The 18638-nt window shown below is 42.7% G+C and overlaps 1 protein-coding gene across 2 annotated transcripts in view; it reads left to right on the plus strand.

The window, feature by feature from the left end:
- The window catches only part of LOC118846264 (nitric oxide synthase 1 adaptor protein), a 392781-nt gene that overhangs the window by 337800 nt on the left and 36343 nt on the right, over positions 1-18638 (plus strand). For both annotated transcript variants that reach the window (XM_036754593.1, XM_036754594.1), the window contains exons 7-8: positions 6346-6512; positions 10382-10552. In XM_036754593.1, coding sequence (XP_036610488.1) covers positions 6346-6512; positions 10382-10552 — 338 coding nt within the window. The remainder of the gene's footprint in view (positions 1-6345; positions 6513-10381; positions 10553-18638) is intronic.

Genomic DNA, 18638 nt, shown 5'->3' on the forward strand with positions numbered 1-18638 from the left:
AAGCACTCAACTGAGTTCCTTAGTAGCCACGGTGCATTTATAGCTTCCCTTCTCCTCCAGGGAAGACCTTGTTTTTGCCTGTCTATCCTAAATCCCTAGCAAGGTTCTTTGCATATAATAAGTTCTTAATAAATGTTTATTGGATGGAATAAAATTGAATTGACTTTAATTCCCTCATACACAGCACCTTAAGATTCAGAGACCTTGAACAATTTTGCAGAAAGCTAATGCATCCACACTTGAGATTTTTCCATTTAATGAAGTGTTTTTCTAAAGGAGGAAGGCTCTACTGCTGGGAAGTGGCATGTCCCTCTGTTTTGCAGAGGAAATTCATTTGTTGTGAAGAATGGTTAAACCCAAAGGAGACTTTGTCTATGGCTTTCACGGATTGTCTATTCTCCGCCTTCCTCCATCTCTGTCCTTGTACACTTTCTTTTTCCTATATACCTCTCTCTGCTTTAATCTTCCCCTCCTCCCCCCACCCCTTCCATCTCTAGAATGGTCTCTCCATTTGGAGAATTTCATGTTTTGTCCCTTTGGGCAGCGCCTGCCCATATGTCCTTCTGGAGCTCAGGTCTAGGAGCTGCAGCTACTCCAGTGCACCTTCCACCACACTATACTAGGGCTATGGTTCTTATGGGTTAATGGATCTTCCTCTCCCCAAGTAACATTGTAGAAGTTTAAGGCACTAGCCTATTTCCCCAAGGAGCCCTACTTACCCTCCTCTAGTCAACACTAGTGTGCGAGGTCCAGAATAGAGATGTATTGTACAAAGATTTCTAAATCACTTCTTTTCTACCATCTTTTAAAAAATTTAATTCCCCCATAATAAAATCTGTCCATGTTTGGAGTGTGTATGTTGGGCGGGGGGCGGGGGGCATGTGTGTGAAAAGAATGGAGTTTGATAAACCTCAAGCTCTTTAGAAGAAACTTACTTTTAAAATATTTAAATTATTAATATTTAATCAGTCAAGCTGCTCAAGTATTTGAGTGCCTCTCTTACTTACCAATGATCCATCCCCAGCCTGCCTTCCCTTGCTTCAAAGGAAGACAATTAAACAAAATAAAACAATATCCCAGCCAGGTCTGACAACATATACCTTCCTCCATTCCACCAAGGGAAGGGAGGGTTGCTTCACAATCATGGACACAAACATTATTTGGGGGTCAATTACATAGACCTAGAGCTTCTTTTCCTTAGCCTGGGAGTAATTTATTACTTATGTAATAATATGCTGTTCAGAATGGGCAGAGTCCATATTCTTTCCCATGGTCAGTAGGAGATACTCTCTGAGTTATTTTCCCATGAATGAGGTTGGTCTTGTTTCTCATCCAACCCTCTCCACACACATTGGCCCTGGCCTTTTTGTGATATCTTGCTCTGTCAAGAGAATAGCAGAGGCAGAGCTGTGGAACAGCACGAGGTCTTGATCCAGACAGAAGTCCTAGGTTCAGATCCCAGCTGGGACACTCACTAGTTGTGCATGACCTTGTACAAGTCAGCCTCTCTGTAAAATGAGGGGGTTGGATTAGATGGCCATTAAGGTCCCTCCCAACTTTAAATCAGTGATTATAAGATCAAATTAAGTCTAGGTGAAACAGCAGATAGAGCACTGGTCTTGGAATCAGGAAGACTTGAGTTCAAGTCCAGCCTCAGACACTTACTGGCTGAGTGACCCAGGGTAAATCACTTTAGCATCCATTTGTATAAATGGGGGGGATAACAATAGCACATACCTCTCAGGATTGTTATATGGGATCAAATGAGATAATATTTGTAAAGCACTTTGCAAACCTTAAAGCATGCTATACAAATATTTGCTATTATTGCCTGAAAATTATATTATTTGGGGAAAGAAAAGCTCAAGGTTCTCAGGATAATCTTTAGGAGGCTGGCTAAGCCAATCATCTCATTTTACAAATGAAGAAACCAAGATCCAGAGAGAGGAAGTGACTTGCCTTTCAGGTGGAGTCACACTAGTCCTTGTACAACAACGGAAGGAACCTTAGACTTACAACCAAACCACTTGAGATCTGGGTCTGGATTTATCACCAGCTAGGGATGTGATTGGGCCTGCCATGAACTCTGAAGGCAAAAAGGGATCTTAAAGGTCATCTGAAAGCAGTAAAAGGAGTTTCACAAAGCCTAAGACACTGGGAGTTTATACTTCTCATATTAGGAAACTGACAGGCAATAGCCCAAAGGTAACCTAGATTCCTGACAGTCATTAGAGAGCAGCCCCTAGCGATGCTTAGGAATTTTTCTCCCAACTTTGGCAGCTTCTTTTTTTGACATGCATTATTGGAGATGTCAGGCAGACAGGAAGTTTGGAACAGGGTGGGCGGGACACAGAAAACAGCAAAAGAATAACACTGTGAAGGATGAGCCCTGATTTCCAGTTCTAGGCGAGTGCCATCTCTGGATGCTGATCAGCCACTTAAACAGCAGCAAGACTCTATTGAATACCTAATGACAAAAACCCCCAAACAGTTCCTGCCCTCAGTGAGTTTGCATACTAATGGGATCTTTCTCTATGTAGCTAAGTTCTGCAAGGTAATTGCCTATTAAGCATATTTTTGTGTCAAAGGTATATCCAATTTAGGGAATTTTCTAGCAATTCTCCAAATTATTTTCCAGGATTGTTGGACCAATTCACTGTTTCACCAACAGTGTGTTATTGTGCCTGTCTTCCCACAGAATGTACCTTTCCTTCCTATGAACTCTTGGAAATCTCATCTGGGAGGATCGTGAGTGGTTGTCAAGCCATGCCTAGCTTTCTCATCTGCAACTGTCTAATCTTAAATGGGAGGACCTACTTCCTACTCTACACCTTCCCCAAACTATTGCCTATCTCCTGCCAGAAACCAGTTTATTCTTGTTAATGGGAGTTAGATTCAAATTAAAATTTCTCCTTGTTGATTTCTCCACCTTTTAAAGGAGGAATCCTAAAAAAAAAAATCCTAAAAATTCTTTAAAAATTATTAGCTGCTTTCATTTTGGGAGGGAGAGAGTTCCAGATAAAACCTGGATAATGTTTCCCAAATTTTTCATCTATATCCTCTTTCTGTTCATATGGTCTTTGATGGCAATGTTACCTTTATTTCTCTCTCTTTCATCTCTGATCTTCACCCATGCAACCACCCTTCTTAAACTTCTTCACTTAAGTATTTCTTCTTACACACCTCATTATCCCACCCTCACTTCACTGAATCATTGTCACCCTTAGCCTTCTGTTCTCCAGACTAGATGACTCCCACTTCTTTAACTTTTCCTTCAAGAAGCTATTTTTCATCTCGATTCATTTTTACTTATCTGAAGTTGTCTCTCTTCAAAATCAACATTTCTTCAACAGTAATCCTAATGGCCTCAGATTTTCCTGGGCTTGGCATCTCCATAGGGTGGTACAGATTCAGCTTGTGCTAGCACATCTGACCTACTTCGTCTTCAAGACTATGACTACACTCAACTCAATTCAATAAATATTTGTTGTGTACTGGGAACGAGAAAATGGACCTCCTTCCCTTCTTTGGGCCCTGGGTCTGCTACATGGCATATACTCTCAAATTTAGTTGATAGATTAGTTACTTGGGATGTATCGTTTGTTCTTTTTCCCTTTTATATTTCTCCATATAGTTGCTGGCTCTCTGGGTAGGGATAGGACAAGGGGTAGATTTGAAATGAAGGTGATGGAAAACCAAAAAAATAGCAGTTGTTGTTAATGTCCCCTTTCTCTGTGGAGAGCATCCTCTTTGTAGAACTATATCTCTTTCTGCATGGGAAGTGGCTGCTGAAGCAGCTGCCTGCTCCTTCTGTTTGGCTCCACTGGCCGCAGCTGTTGCCTCTTCCTATAAACTCCATCCTAAGCCCTAAACAGACCCATCATCACAGTTCCCAGGAGCAGCCTGGAGGAAATCCAGACATACTGTTTAAATACTTTGTGAATATCAGTCATGTTTCCCCCAATGGCCTTTGTGGGTTTGAACCAGAAGAATTCACAGAGCACTTTGTGCTATGAAGCAGACACTTTAGACTGGTGGTGAAGTCTGGTTCTCTAGATGAAGTAAAAGGAAGGGTGGGGAGAAGCAGCTCATATTTGTGTGTCTGGTTCAGCTTTGTTGGGTTTGTGTCCTCAATTCCCAGGGCACAGGGGCTTAGGGCATGTTTTATGTAAGAGAACCTGTAGACATTCTCAGATTCACACAGACAGACTCACTGACTGACCAGTTGCTACTGTACCTGAAGAGAGACTTACCATGGGGTTTGACATTAGATGCTGTAATGTTGAGCAGGGTGGGATTTTTTTAAATTGTTTTCTCTTTTGGAATGCTAAGGCAATCAAGTGCCTTTAATGAGTCTTGCCTTTGTTTGAATAGGGCAGGTAAAGTGAGACCTTTTGTCTTTCATTTTGGAGGGCTTCTCAGCACTGAGGTAATCAAGTACCTTTGATGAGTCTTGCTTTCAAATGTAATGGCAAGCAAAGTGGGAATTTTTGTTGTTTTTTGTTTGAGTGCTTCTCAGCACTAAGGCAATGGAGTGCCTTTGATTGAGTCTTGCCTTTGTTTCAATCAAGAGTCTTTGATTGAATCAGGAGTCTTTGATAACCTGCTTAAGTCACAAAAAAGCCTAAGTCACATGAGTTTGAGTCACATGGTAGTGACACCCTCTGACCCTGAAAAGGGGTATATGTACTCTGAGGTTAGCATTTTGTTTTGGGGCTCTCACTCACTGGAAGGGTGTTATGTGATTTGACCAGACAAGACTCTAGATAGCTATCGCGGAGCCCCCCACCCCCGGCTTTGAAAACCCAGATGTCAATGCTTCTCTGTCTCTGGTAGCTGTATGTATTGCTATAGTTAGATGGTTAGAAGCCTGTCAACTAGTTTGTGTTTATTTGCTCTGTTTGTATAATGTATGCTTATAATTTCTGTTTTTATACTCTCTGAAGTTCAGGGTGCTGGATTTTCCCCCTGAACTAAGTGAATGATATATGTATGCTTAATTAAAGTGAGATTGTTAACCCCTTAAAGTTGCTTTCCTTAGAAAAGCAGATCAAAGAACCTGTGCTAGCAGCCCTCCTGTGTGCTGGTGTTATTGGATTTACACAACCCATAGTAGCAGCAAGTAGCATTGTTGTTACAAATGCACTGGGGTGTAGTGGTTGGTGCACTGGACTTGGAATTAGGAAGACCTAGATTCAACTGCCTGGACAAATCACTTAATGTTTGTGGACCTCAGTTTCCTTGTCTGTAAAATGAGGAGATTGGATTTGATGATCTCTGACTTAGTTCCATTCTAACTGTAAATCTGTGCTCCTATGAACCCAAGAGAGAAGTACCTATAGGCAGCAAAATCTGAACAGAAAAGGGTCTTATATGATGGTTTATGCATGGATTTGTAAAGCTGGAAGAGACTTCGGTGATCTCTATTCCAGCATCTTCATTTTATGTATAAAGAAGCTTAGTTCCCATGAATGACATGACTGGTAGTGAACAGAAATGTCTTTTTAAGTGAAATCCATAGATCTTCCTTCCAAGACCACCTGACTTGAATCACATGCTTTGAAAAGTATCTAGTGTTGTACAGATGTAAGGTTCCTAGGGCCATAGATTTAGAGCTGGAAAGGGACCTTAGAGGTCACCTAAGTGAACCCCTTTATTTAAAAGAGATGAAGAACCTGAGGATTGGAGAGGTTAAGTGATTTGCCCAAGGTCACATAGTTAGGAAGTATCAGAGTTGGGATTTGAACCCAAGTCTTCCCAAATCCAGGTCCAGGACTCTATCCATTGTGCCAGTGGGGTCAAACTCTGGCAGTAATGGGGCCCACTATTATATAAGCGTCCTTGAGAACTGCATATTGACTTAGTTTTAAAGTATAACATTATCTGTGTTTTATTGTATTTTTATTAATTTATTTTAAGTTTAAATACACAATAAGAAAAGAAAAAGAAATATTATAAACTTAAATATGAAATAAGAAAAAAAAAGCATTGCCATGTGCACAGAAAGACATAAGAATATACAGCAATAAATTTCCATTCCAAGAAAGCCTATAAAATAAATGCAACACATTTTATTGTATTTTTTATTTATTTTGTTAAATATTTTCCAATTTCATTTTAATCTGGTTCAGACTACACTGGGGACTGTTGGGGCTGCATGCAGCCTGTGGGCTGTATGGTTGGCATCTCTGCGCTACACCAAACTGCTTCTCAAAACTGTTGCATTGACTGGGAATTGGGCCTGGTTTCTGCTCTGACAGGTGAGAATTCTATCACTGAGCCACCAGTGACAGTGTTAGCCTTGCTATGGGGTGGCCCTTCACTTCTGCTGTCTTGTCCCCGTAGCCCGCCAGCTGACTGGAGCTGAAAAGGCCTCCACAGCCACTGCAGAGGAGACTGACATCGATGCTGTGGATATCCCTCTCCCAGGGAGTGACATCCTAGAATTCAGCAGAGGGGTGACTGACCTTGATGCAGTGGGGAAGGAAGGAGACTCCCTCACAGAAACCAAGGTAAGCAAAAGGTTCCCCCTCTTCCACCATCCCAACAGTGGCCAAGAGCTCTTTCCTGCTTCTACCACAACCCTCGGTCATCCTCAGAACTCAGCTCCCTACAACTCCACTGAATAATGAAATGGCCAAAAGCTTCCATATGATTAAGTATCCAGCAAGATTGAGGGGGAGAATTAGAGAGTTGAAGTGGAAGGGCAGATGGAAACTGAGTTTAGCCAAAGGAGATTTCATCCCAGTTCACCTTTTATATTTAGGGCCCAAACTCAGGGTACAGACCCAGCCTCTTTCTTTTTTTTTTCCTTTAATTATTTTTTTTTTAATGAGCTCATTTATTTATTTAAAAAATACTTCCCCAGCTACATGCTAAAAACAATCCCAAGTTCCTTCTTACATGAATCTCACTGGGCTTGGTGTCTCAGTTCAGGGAGGCTGCAGTTATATGTCAGAGTCAGGAGATTATTGCATGGGAGCAGACTCATCCTCTCCCTACCCCCTCTCCCACTTTCTATTTGGGTTTCCATAATGGTGGCCATGGCCAACTCCTGTATCTTTTTACTATTATTTCTATGATTCTCTGGCCTGAAATGACTCAGCATTAGGGGGATGGTTAGCAGTAAAGAGATTGAGTGATATGAGCCATCTGTCTCCCACTGAGTTAGATTGATTGCCAAAGTGTCAAAGTATAATTGTCCAACTGTGTTGTTTATTCGACAAGGCCTTCTTTTCCAGCCCCTAATCAGTCTCCTGTTCTGGGCCACTTTGGATATTTGTTGGTAAAGAGAGTAGCATTAACAGCTCTCAGAGCACAAGTTGGCTTCTCACCCATACATGCCAATACTTCTTCACCAATTTAACACATCTGATCTCATCATAAAGGGTCCTGTCTCCAACAGTCTATGCTACAATGCATCCATACCTTCTCAAGCTATGCTATTCTTGTCCAAGACCTCCTGTCAATCCTCTATAGAGGAGGTTCACTCAACATGCTAACGACCTTTCTCTTGGTCTCTTAATATTACTTAGAGATGAAGTATAGAAGGAAGCTATCTATCTATTTTCTTCCTCACTCACTATGTGACTGGACCCCCTCCATTTCCAACCATATGTCTCTTTGATGCCACCTCTTACATGCAGCTTATCATTAGTAATACAGGATATCCCAAGAGGCTTAGTGTAGTTATAAACTATAAAGTTTAAAATATGGCTACTATACTTTTCTATATTGCCTGTGGGTAACCCAAAACATTGATTCCTTAATGACTATAGTACTCCCTGATTCATAGCCATGTAACCACACCAAAAGGCTACTATCGTGGAAAGGATGGGTTTTTGTAATTTGGGGGGCATTAAAAATGGCACTTAATTTTCCGAATGCATGTAATCCATCCCTCTTGTTTTGTCCTATTCAGTTCTAGACCCAGATAATTGCTCACATGCAGTATCTTTCAAAGTATCTTCCGTAAATTTACATCCTTGAATACTCTTGGGATGATGATCTGACTCAATTGGGTCTCATGCCAAATTTTCTACAAACTCCTGTCCCTCTTTGGTTTGTGAAGTGATATGGTTTTCAATGGCAGTGAGATGGTGCAGTGGATGGTGCAGGGCCTCAAGTGCAGAAGACTCATCTCCATGAATTCAAATCCAACCTCAGATACTTACTAGCTGTGTGAACCTGGGCAAGTTGCTTAACCTTGTTTACCTCAGTTTTCTCATCTGTAAAATGAGCTGGAGAAGGAAATGATATACCATTCCAGTATCTTTAACAAGAAAACTTCAAATGGGGCCACAAAGGGTTGGACGCAACTCAACAACAACAACAACATGGCTTCTAATAGTTCAACATCCTCAGGCTAGGAACTGATATTGTCCTTAGCCATCATATCTCTGTGTTTGATAAGGAGATCAAGTATTTTCTCTCTGAGGTGTTTTCTAAGCTCTTTTGGTGGGAAGAGTGTTGTATTTGGAGTCAGAAGACCTGGGTTGTATTTCTGGTTCTGCCACTTGCTATCTGTGTGACTTTGGGCATGTCATTTAACCTCTAAGCCTTGGGTTCCTCATTTCTAAAATGAGGGAGTTGGACTAGAGAAATCTTCAAGATCTCCCGTAGCTGTACATCCAAGATCCTATGATGTCTGTTCCTTTATTCAAAATTTCCTTTTTGAAATTTTTTTTTGCGACAATAAGTTTTTTAACTATGCCAGGTCGAAGATTTTTTTTTAAGTTATATGCCATGTCTTCTAATCTTTATACATTTAATTTAGTGTTGATGTTGAACTTTATCATAGTAAATTGATGGTTTTACTATACGCAGACAATTGATTCAGAAATGACTCCCAAACTGATCATTTCTCAGCTATCAAAATATAACTATTTTTATTTTCTCTGATGTTATCTGACCTTGCTACACATCCTGTCTCTCTAGATTATCTTCTTGCATAAATCATTCACGATTCATAAGCATGAAGTTTCTGTGGCTTCTTTCATTTCTTGATCTTGATCCATATTTTCCAACTTTTTTTTGCCATCATCCCCTTTAGCTCCTTTGCATTATAGTCACCAGGTAAATGTTGACTTGATTTGGAGGATCTTCTCATGTTCTTCGTAGAATTTTCTCATTCTTTGAAACAGAATTCAAAAGCTGTAGCTTTCTTCTCAGAAGTCTTTATGTTTATTCTTATCACAAGCACAGCAAGGGAAAATAAGTAGCTATCCCATGAAATGACAATTCTTTATTACCTTTGGGTGAACAATGAAAGTCCACTTTTATCTGCCTCTCCAAGGAGAGCCTGTGATCCATCTTCTCATAACTGTGACTTTCCTATTTCTCCCGGTTTGAGTTATAATGAGAACTTCAATTAATGTGATTCAATTCCTCCAGTTGTATATTGACTCACTGGACAGTGCTCTCACATTTGGAGCACCAACAGCTAAGTTAATATTTACAGACATTCCAAAAGCTGTGCGATTCTTATTACCCTCTGTCTCCTTTTCTGCCACTCTACTACCATTACTATAGTAGCAAAAGTGAGATCACATAGGACCAAGGGCTGTGTTTCTCTTTTTTTGTGGGTTGCAATGGCCAAAAATTTTCCTCAGCTTTTCTTTTGAAACTCAGCTTCTCTGTAAAGCAAGGCAATGAAAATTTATTGTGTCTACTATATGATGAGATTACAAACATAGGCAAAAAGATGGTCACTAGTCCCTACCCTCATAGAGCTATCCTAATGGAGGAAGATAACACAACAAGGAGCTGAAGAGTGTATGTGTGGGGTGGGGGAGGTGACCATGTAGAGGCATGGTAACAAAGTCCTGAAAACCAGAAGCAGACTTGGAAGGGGGAGAAAGGATTGCCGCGGGGTCTGGGTCTACCCTCAAAATGGAGGTTCCAGGAGTTTAGATTAAGATTAAGATCAATCAGAGATTAGATTAAGTTCCTTAAGAGCAAGGACTGTCTTTTTTTTTTCTATCCATACCCCCAGTGCTTAGGACAGTGTCTGGCACATAGAAGACCTTTAATAAAGGTTTATCGACTAACTTGCTAATTGACTAACTTGCTAATGGGAGAAAAGGGCCCAAGAGAACAGAGGGATGTTCCAGGGCTAGAAGACTTCCAGTGTTGAAAGAAGTTCCAGGGTGAGAAGGCAGCTGATGTACCCTATAGTTGGGTCCTTGGAAAATAGACTTGGTTGGTTGCTAACATCTGTTCCTAAGCAAAGCCCTTTGGGTCTGGTAAAACCTGCTAAAATTTGCCCTCTGCTGGCATCACTTTCAGTTTCCCAAGGTCGCCCTAGGCCATGATGAGGCTCCAGGACCATTGAATGTCCCCGTGATTCTTCCTCACTGTGTTGCTGTTGGTTCTCTTCCAGGCCTCACTCCACCACCAGGAGAACATTCTGACTGCCTCACCCAAGATGCTGCTGCCCTCTTCATCACAGCTGCCCAGCGTCGGGACCCCATTGTCCACCCACCACCAGATGCAACTCCTCCAACAGCTCCTGCAGCAGCAGCAGCAACAGACCCAAGTGGCCGTGGCCCAGGTTCTCCTCAGCCTGCTCCCTACCTCACAGGCTCCACTCTCATGGGCTTGATTAGCCTTCCTGGGGGGGGCTCTGGGGGCAGCTTCAACACTAAGGGACCCACAAGGGTTTGCTCATTCCATCATTCATCGCTTTGGGGAGGGGGTTAGTGGGGAGGGGGTGGGGTTGAAACAAAAAGAAACATTTTTGATTTGCCATCTACTCCCTGCTCTGAGCTGGGCTTGGCTGACTTGGCTTGATATCAGATGGTTAGTTAATGTTACTCAAGCTAACCAGGGAAGAAGGGGCATGCGGCTCCTCCCTTCCTTGCCTACCATACCTTATTAATGTGTCTTATAAGGTGGGAAGAAGTAGATGAGGAGGCAGGAAAGGCAGGAACCTTGGGACCTGTCCCTACCCTTCGAAGAGTTACACCTTAAGGGAAATGTAAACACAGGTCAAACACACAATCAATATGGTGACATTAACTCTTATCTCATGAAAAGCTTTCCAGGCTCCAATCAATGACCCACTTATTTCAAGTGGCCTTTGATAGAACCAAAGAATCCATACTACTATGTGTCCTTTGTGATGGCATTTGCTCTCTAAGGACTATCATTATATGATTTGTTTACATTTTTTGACTCATGATAAAGGCAGAAAAAAAAAAAGAATCTTCAGTAACAAAATAGACTCATAGAGTTTGTCCACTACTACATGTTTGAGAAGGCAGTGAATTCTTTCATTTTGTATCCTGAAGGCCTTGCTCAGAATCCAAGTGAATTATCAGAGCTTCAGCTATTGTGACAATAGTCAGAGAAATAATACAGACCCTCACATCAGTCAGTAACTGTTGGAAGTGGAATTTAAAATTTGGTTCCCTTCTTAAGATCTGTATCTTAAAATAAAAATTCAACTTAAAGTCAGAGCCCAGGTTGAGAAGGAGGGCTGATGCCTAGGGAAAGGGAGAGGACAAAGTAGGCCAAGCTCGGCACCAATGGTGGGCTGCTCTTAGGGTTCTTTGTAAAATCAAAGAATATTTAAGTTTTGAAGTGTTATTGAAAAGTGAATTTTCGTTGTTATTATGGGGTAGACATTCTCATTCCTTCCTTCCTCCCAGCTGGGAAGAAGGGGAAAAAACTTTGGATGCTATTATAGAAACTATTTGCAATTTTTTTTCTCCCTACCTTTGGGTATAGGATGCTTCTTTGACAGTAATACTGTCTGACCCAATTCCATGTATCCTGTATCTAGTATTGAGATAAGCTGGGACCATGGTTATAGCATCACAGCATAGAGCTCGTTATGATTTAGATTTCTCTTAGATGCTGTCCAGGTTCCTGGAAAGCCTTGTTATAACACAGTCCCATTGGCATTTCCCCCTCACTTGATGCCACCAACCCTCCAGTGGGGTTGGAGCCTAGGGGTGCACTGCTATAGGGGACCTTTGGGGCAGGAGGAGATTTATGGTGTTCCCAGTACCAGAGAGAGAATTTCATTAATGAACCTCTCGATTTGGTAAAAATAAATCTTTGGTCAAGTGGATGAGTTAGTTGGCCACCCCAATGTTGAATTTTAGCCTTTAGAGCCTCATCTTCCCCCTGTGGACAAAGACTAAGAGCCATCCAGGGTGTGGTCTGTTAGGCCATTCTTGCTGCGTTTTAAAGTTTCACATTGAATGTGAATCAGTTCTCCCCATGAGTGTTCTTTTTCCCTTTCAGCATGTCAATTGCCAAGTAATTATTATTTATCTAAGAAAGGACCTGATGAATATTCATGGTGAATATTATGGGAGAAGCATTTGAATTTGAATTCACCGCTAAATGCCAAAGAGAAATTATCTTTGGCAGAATCTCAGCCAAAATGAGAGAAATATTCCCGGAGTGCTCAACTAGCCAGACAGCATGACTTGTAGCTTGTCATGAGCACCAGCAGTCAGGATCAGATCCCCAGGAGTGGCTGGATGCTTTTTTTCACATTGTGTGGACCATTTGCATCAATGACAGCCTCATAAGGTCCTGGTCAGATGTTAAGCTTCTCAAATCTCAGAGGAAGACAACAGACATGATGTTTGACCTGCCCCTCTTAAGCTCTCCCTGCTCCAGATTTTTCCAGAGATCTCCCTCCCCAGGGTTGGGTTTGCTTGGCTTGGTCTCTGAGATGCCCTTTCAGATCAGCACAGATCCTGGTGAGACACTGTTTGAATCTCTGGTGGAGTTGAGGAATGAATGCCCGAAAGATATCAGGTGTCCCAGGAGGAAGAAAACCTTGGGTTTAGTCTTTGTTTTCTGCCTAAGAATGGCATAGAAGTCTTTGTGCCCATGGTATCACTGTCAGCTCTGTACACCTAGGGCTAAGAAGGCTTCCCATTAAAGTCCTAGCATTTACCTAACACTTCAAGGCATGCAAAGTGTTTTACTTGTATCTCATTTGCTTTCATTTCCTACTTGAAATAATTGAGTGAAAACATTGTTTGTTAGCATGTTCATATCTTGGCCAATTGCCACCCAGAGAGAGGGAAAGAGAGAAGAGGGAGAAAATTATTTAGTTATTAATTCAAGACAACTCAAATCCAGTATGCTTGGGATATCTTCATGAGTGGAACTGATTTCAGTTTTCAGCGCGAGGCATTCATATTAGGTTAGTTTTTTAGGTGTATTCGTTTGCTGCCAAATTTCAAGGTTTCTATCTCATTCAGTTAAGGTATTAACTTTCCCCAGGTTTCTAAACGAAACTCTAACCTCAATATTTTTAAATGGAGCTCTTTCTCCTTTTTATCCTGGGAGGTCCATCACCCTCCCTTGTATCTCATAGACAGACCAGTCCTGTGGGATTTGGGGATTAGGATAAGATACAATAAACACAGATCTTAAGAGCAGTCAGTCACACATACTGCCTTATATACCATAATGCCCACATAGGCCTGTCTGGTTCTGGCCTAGGAGTGAAGGATGAACATAGTGGGGAGGTAGGAGAGAAGGGGATTTTTGTTTCCCTACCCCTGCTTTAGAGTATAGGCCTAGGAGTCTAATTTGATCCAAGACCTCCCAGGTCCATCCTATATTGGCCTGGGGCCATGTTTGTAGGTTAAGGATGTATTCACCCACTTCTTATAGTCATTTCTGGGTTGGATCTCAATGTAAATAAAGAACACTTTCTCTAAATCCTTCTGCCCACTCTTGTGACCCAGCATGAGCATTCCTTGGCTGCCACAGCTTCCTGCTTCTAGTACAACCAGAAATTCTGGGGACAGGGATAAGGACATGGCTAGGTCTTGAGCCAGAGCCACTACCGGCATGACCACAGATTGACTCCATACCACTTCAGCACTAGTCTGAACACCACAGGCTATTGACCCTGGTTAAGTAGGCCATGTTTGGTCTGAAGATTGCCAGTTTCTGACTTAGAACATAAAAAGAAAGCTACTGAACCTCAGTATCCCTTACTAAAACATTGTCCTGTCCTATCGCTTTTTCAGAAGCAAGTACACAAGTTCTTCTTAATGCTTTGTGACAGGGAGGGCCATTGCTAGATTTAGAGTGGCCATGCTCAAGGCCGCACCCCTCCACTATGTTCTTGCCAGGCTCCAGGCAGTGGCTTTTTCCAGCAGCTTCATTCCTACTCCCCCATCCCCTTGGCCCCTGCCTTCTGCATGACCCGTCTGCTAGTGGCTGATGCCTTTGCTTATGTGTTTGCCGTGTGTGTCTAGGGGAGGGGGGTTAGAGCGGGGTGAGTTGCTCTGGTTCCCTCCACTGCCATTTCCATGTGCCTGTCACTCCCGAACACCAGCCTGGCTCGGCCCCCACTTCTGATTGAGGAGCTGGAGTCAGGGCAAGTAGGCTTAACAGTGAGTGGATTGTTTGTCTCTATTTCCTTTGGGGCTGGGGGTTTCTTGGGGGGGCAAGGAAAGGGGGAGGGGTGACTTTGGGCATTGCCCTCTGATGGAGAGAAAACAGAACCCAAAGTATAAAAATTATCATTCAACTCCTGACTCACCCAGAAATTTATTCTATGACTTTGCATGAGTCATAAAATCACAGAATTTTGTGAAAATTTGATGAAATCTCAGAGTTTGAAGGAACCTCAGAGGTCATCTGGTCCAGCCTGAATCTTGAGGCAGCGTAGATAGATGGAGGATAGACCATAGATATGGTAGATAGAGCACCGGACTTGGAGTCAAGAATGCCTGGGTTCCAATCTTGCCTTGTGCACATACTTGCTGCGTGCCTCAGTTTCCTTATCTATTACGAGGGGTTTGGATTTGAGGGCCTTTAAGGTCATTTCTATGTCTAAATCTATGATCTATAAATAGAAATTCCCTTTTTTAACTTGCTTAACAAGCAGTCATCCAGTCGTTGCTTAATGATCTCCATGGATGGAGAACTTGCTCCCTCCCAAGGAAGCTAATTTTATTTTTGGATAGGTGTAATTATTAGGAAGCTTTCCCCCTACATCCAACTTGAGGAAAAAGGAACAGTGAAAAGAGGCAGGTTTTTTCCATGCTATACAGGAGGCTCGACATTAATCTCGTCATCGCTGTGAAGGTGCTTACCTTCCTGAGGTCAGAGGACCCAAGTTCAAATCTGGCCTGTTGCGTATACTATTTGTCCTCAAGGACTTAACCGCACTGTGCCTCAGTTCCTCAGTTATTTAAAAGAGAATGAGTGGGTGGGATTAGAGGGCCTATGAGGTCCTTTCCAGCTCCAGCTCCATGATTCTATGAACAGCCTCATGAGATAAGGAGGAAAATGGTGGGATAGGGTGCCCATTTTATGCATGAGGAAACTAACTAGGGGAGGCTGAGCAAATTGCCGAAAGTGACAATAAATTAGGGATGAAAGCTAATAAAACCCAAGCCTCTTGATTTCCTAATTTAGTGCTCCATTCCTAAACCTAAGCTTGCACAGCCAGAGCATTGTTAGACCTTGGTGTTTTAAGAAATCTAGATGATTCTGTGCCTTGGTTTCTTTCTCCTCTATGGGGTGTGTGTGCCACAGTAATGTCAGGCTGGAGCTCTGTGCCTGATGCCACTTTCGGCAGCTGCACAGAAGGCTGAGCTCGTTAGCTCTGGGTCTTTGGGCTGAGCGTTAGCTTCCACACTCAGGAAATTTGAAAATGCCTGATCACTTTTCGCTCTGCCGTTCAATTTACCAGTCATCTATGAAGTGCCTGCTCCCCAGAGGGAGAGGGAGAGTCAGAGTGTTCTGGTGGATGGAGGATCAGCCTCAAAGTCCAGAGGCCCTTGGAATAAGGACTGTCTCTGACTCCTGACTGTTCAGTGCCCCCAGGCCATTCTAAAATTACAAATTGTACCAACAAGTTCTAGATATACTTACCTGCCTTACTGGAAAGAGTTTTGAAACCAGGACTCCTTTAAACTGATGAAATCATGAGTCCAAATTCTTCTTCCCTGTCCCCACAAAAAGGAAGGCAGGCAACATGATCTTGCCCACAATGAGATTACAGTTTAATGGAGGAAAAGACAAGCATACATTTCAATCTACATTTATTAAGCACCTACTATGTGCCGGGCACTGTTCTAAGCCCTGGGGATACAAAAAGAGGGTAAAGACAGTCCCTACCTGCAAAAAGTTTACAATCTAGAAAGTTCAGTGGTTGGTTGGTTGTTGTCCTTCATTCTGGAAGAGGACCAAAATGACATCACTGTTTGGAGTCAAGGTAGAATGTGTCTGACTATGGCTGAACAGACCAATATGAGCTTGGAAGGCTCTACTGAAGGTTGGGCACAAATAGTCCATGTGAACATCTGATCTAATCGGGATAACAAAAGAAAATGAAATAGAGACAAAGGCAAAGTGCCATAAGAAGTTTGAGGAAGAAAGAGGTGACTTTCACAGAAAGATTATAAAAAGTCAGAGAAAGGAAGGGAGGGAAAGAGGATTCATTAATTGCACACTATGTGTCAGATCCTTTGCTAAGCTTGATCCTCACAACAACCCTGGCATGTAAGGTGCTATTATTCCCCATTTTACAGTTAAGGAAACTGAGACAGACAGAGGTTAAGTGACTTGTTTAATCATGTCTGACTCTTAGTGACTACATTTGGGGTTTTCTTTGCAAAGACCCTAGAATGGATTGTCCTTTCCTTCTCCAGCTCATTTTGTAGATAAACTGAGGCAAACAGAGCTAAGTGATTTGTTCAAGGTAACAGAGCTAGTGAATGTCTCTGGTCACACAGCCAATAAGTGATTTGCCAAGAGATGAATGGGAAGTATCTGAGGCTAGATTGAAACTGATTCAGGCTCAGGGCTCTATCCATTGCCCTACCTAGCTGCCTGTCTAAGGGAGACATGAAAAAATCATGTGATCCTGAGAAGTTAAGGTCACACAGCCAAGGCTTTCTGCATTTCTGTAACTTTTCATTTTTTTCTTCCAAAGTCCTGCCTTGATTGGGCTTGTGTAAACACAGAAAACTTGTATGTCACTGCCGTGGTTCTAATCACTTGACATGACTTGACCATGGCCATACCCAGAATCAGAAACTGAATCCATGGAGGGAAAAAGGGGCATTAGAGCTACAAGCCAGCTTCTTTCCCTGGGGGCAGGAGGAAACACTCATGGGATTGAGAACTGGCCAGAGCCTAGAGGTTATCTGCTCTGGCTGTCTCATTGTATAGATGAACAAACTGAGACCCCAGTTGGTAAGGAGCTGAGTCAGGATCTGAACCCAAGTAAATCCACTGCTCTTCTCACTGTCCCAGACTCTCCTATTCCCCAGGATGAATAGGTCTGCTGACCTTCGCTTCCCTTCCCCACCCCTCCCCAATCCTATTTAAGAGTTCACTCTATGCTTCAATTCATGGAGGCCAAAGGGCCAGTGTTTTTTGATTTTTTTCACCATAGCTCATTCCATCCCTCACCATCTTTTTCCCTTCACTGATAAGGTTGCAGTTAATCCTTAAAGGTGAAGCAGATGTCTTGGCTGATATCAGTGCAATTTATTAGAAGTGCCAGGAGGGAGGGACAGAAAGTGAGGGCAGCATCAGATTCCTGCCACCACTTTCCTGCTGCAGGGATGGAGTGGGCCAGGCTCTTTGGAGCTGGAAAGTGGAAACTGAATCATATTAGTGATTCTCATCAGGAGAGCCGAGAGCGAGGTCGGGTTGCTGAGTTTGAGCAGGGAGAGGAGCAGCCATGTATTGAGATAGCTGGCTTCTCTGGAAGCTCATAGTAGGTCCCAAACCCTTGGGGAAAGCCAGGCATAGGATGTACAGGCTGTGAAGGGGGCAAATATGGAAATAACCTAGTCACACCATTTGATCCAGCCCTATGATTTCTTCCCAAGCTCAGTGTGGTGAATGATAGCAGATAGGCAATCCATCTCTAATTTGGGGCAGCTAGCTGGCGAAGTGAACAGAGTACCAGGCCTGGAGTTAGGAAAGATTCATTTTCCTGAGTTCAAATCTAGTCTCAGACTCTTACTAGCTATGTGACCTTACTAGCTGTGTGAAACCTCTCTGGGTCTCAGTTTCTTCATCTATAAAATGGCACCTCTAATGTCCCTACCAGTTCAAAATCGATGACCCTATGATACCACGCCAACCCTTCAGAACACCACGTATGGTTGAAGTCCCTCTAGGGCAGTCCTGGGCGTCTACTTCTTGAATTGTTATATTGCTCTGGGGAGCTGTTACACCTCTCATTGTTTCCACCATATTTTCACCTTCCTCCTCTCTAAAACAAGCTGCTATTTCTCTTTTTACTCCATTCACCATTGCCCTTCCTCCACAAGGACAACCATTCCCTCTAGTCAAACTGACTTTTGGACTGGTTCCTTCATTCAATTTCCTAGCATTGACTCATTCATACCATTTCCATCTCTGCCTACAAAAGCCTTCCTCTCTACCCTCACCCTCAATTTTCAGAGGCATCCAGGAGACTCATTCCTCTCCTTCAGGACCCCTTGGGATCCTTCCTGCCATCTTCCCTGATGAGGACCAGAAATCTCTCCCCTTCACATCATAAAAGCTGCCATGTTTGTTAGCTCTACCCAGCCAATCACACACCCACAAAGCACCTATACGAAATGCCCAGATCCCACCTGCATTCTTAGCAAAAGCTAAGTGCCCTGTAAACGTACCTCTCT

The sequence above is a fragment of the Trichosurus vulpecula genome, chromosome 4 (genome assembly GCF_011100635.1).
Source record: "Trichosurus vulpecula isolate mTriVul1 chromosome 4, mTriVul1.pri, whole genome shotgun sequence".
Taxonomy (NCBI): Eukaryota; Metazoa; Chordata; class Mammalia; order Diprotodontia; family Phalangeridae; genus Trichosurus; species Trichosurus vulpecula.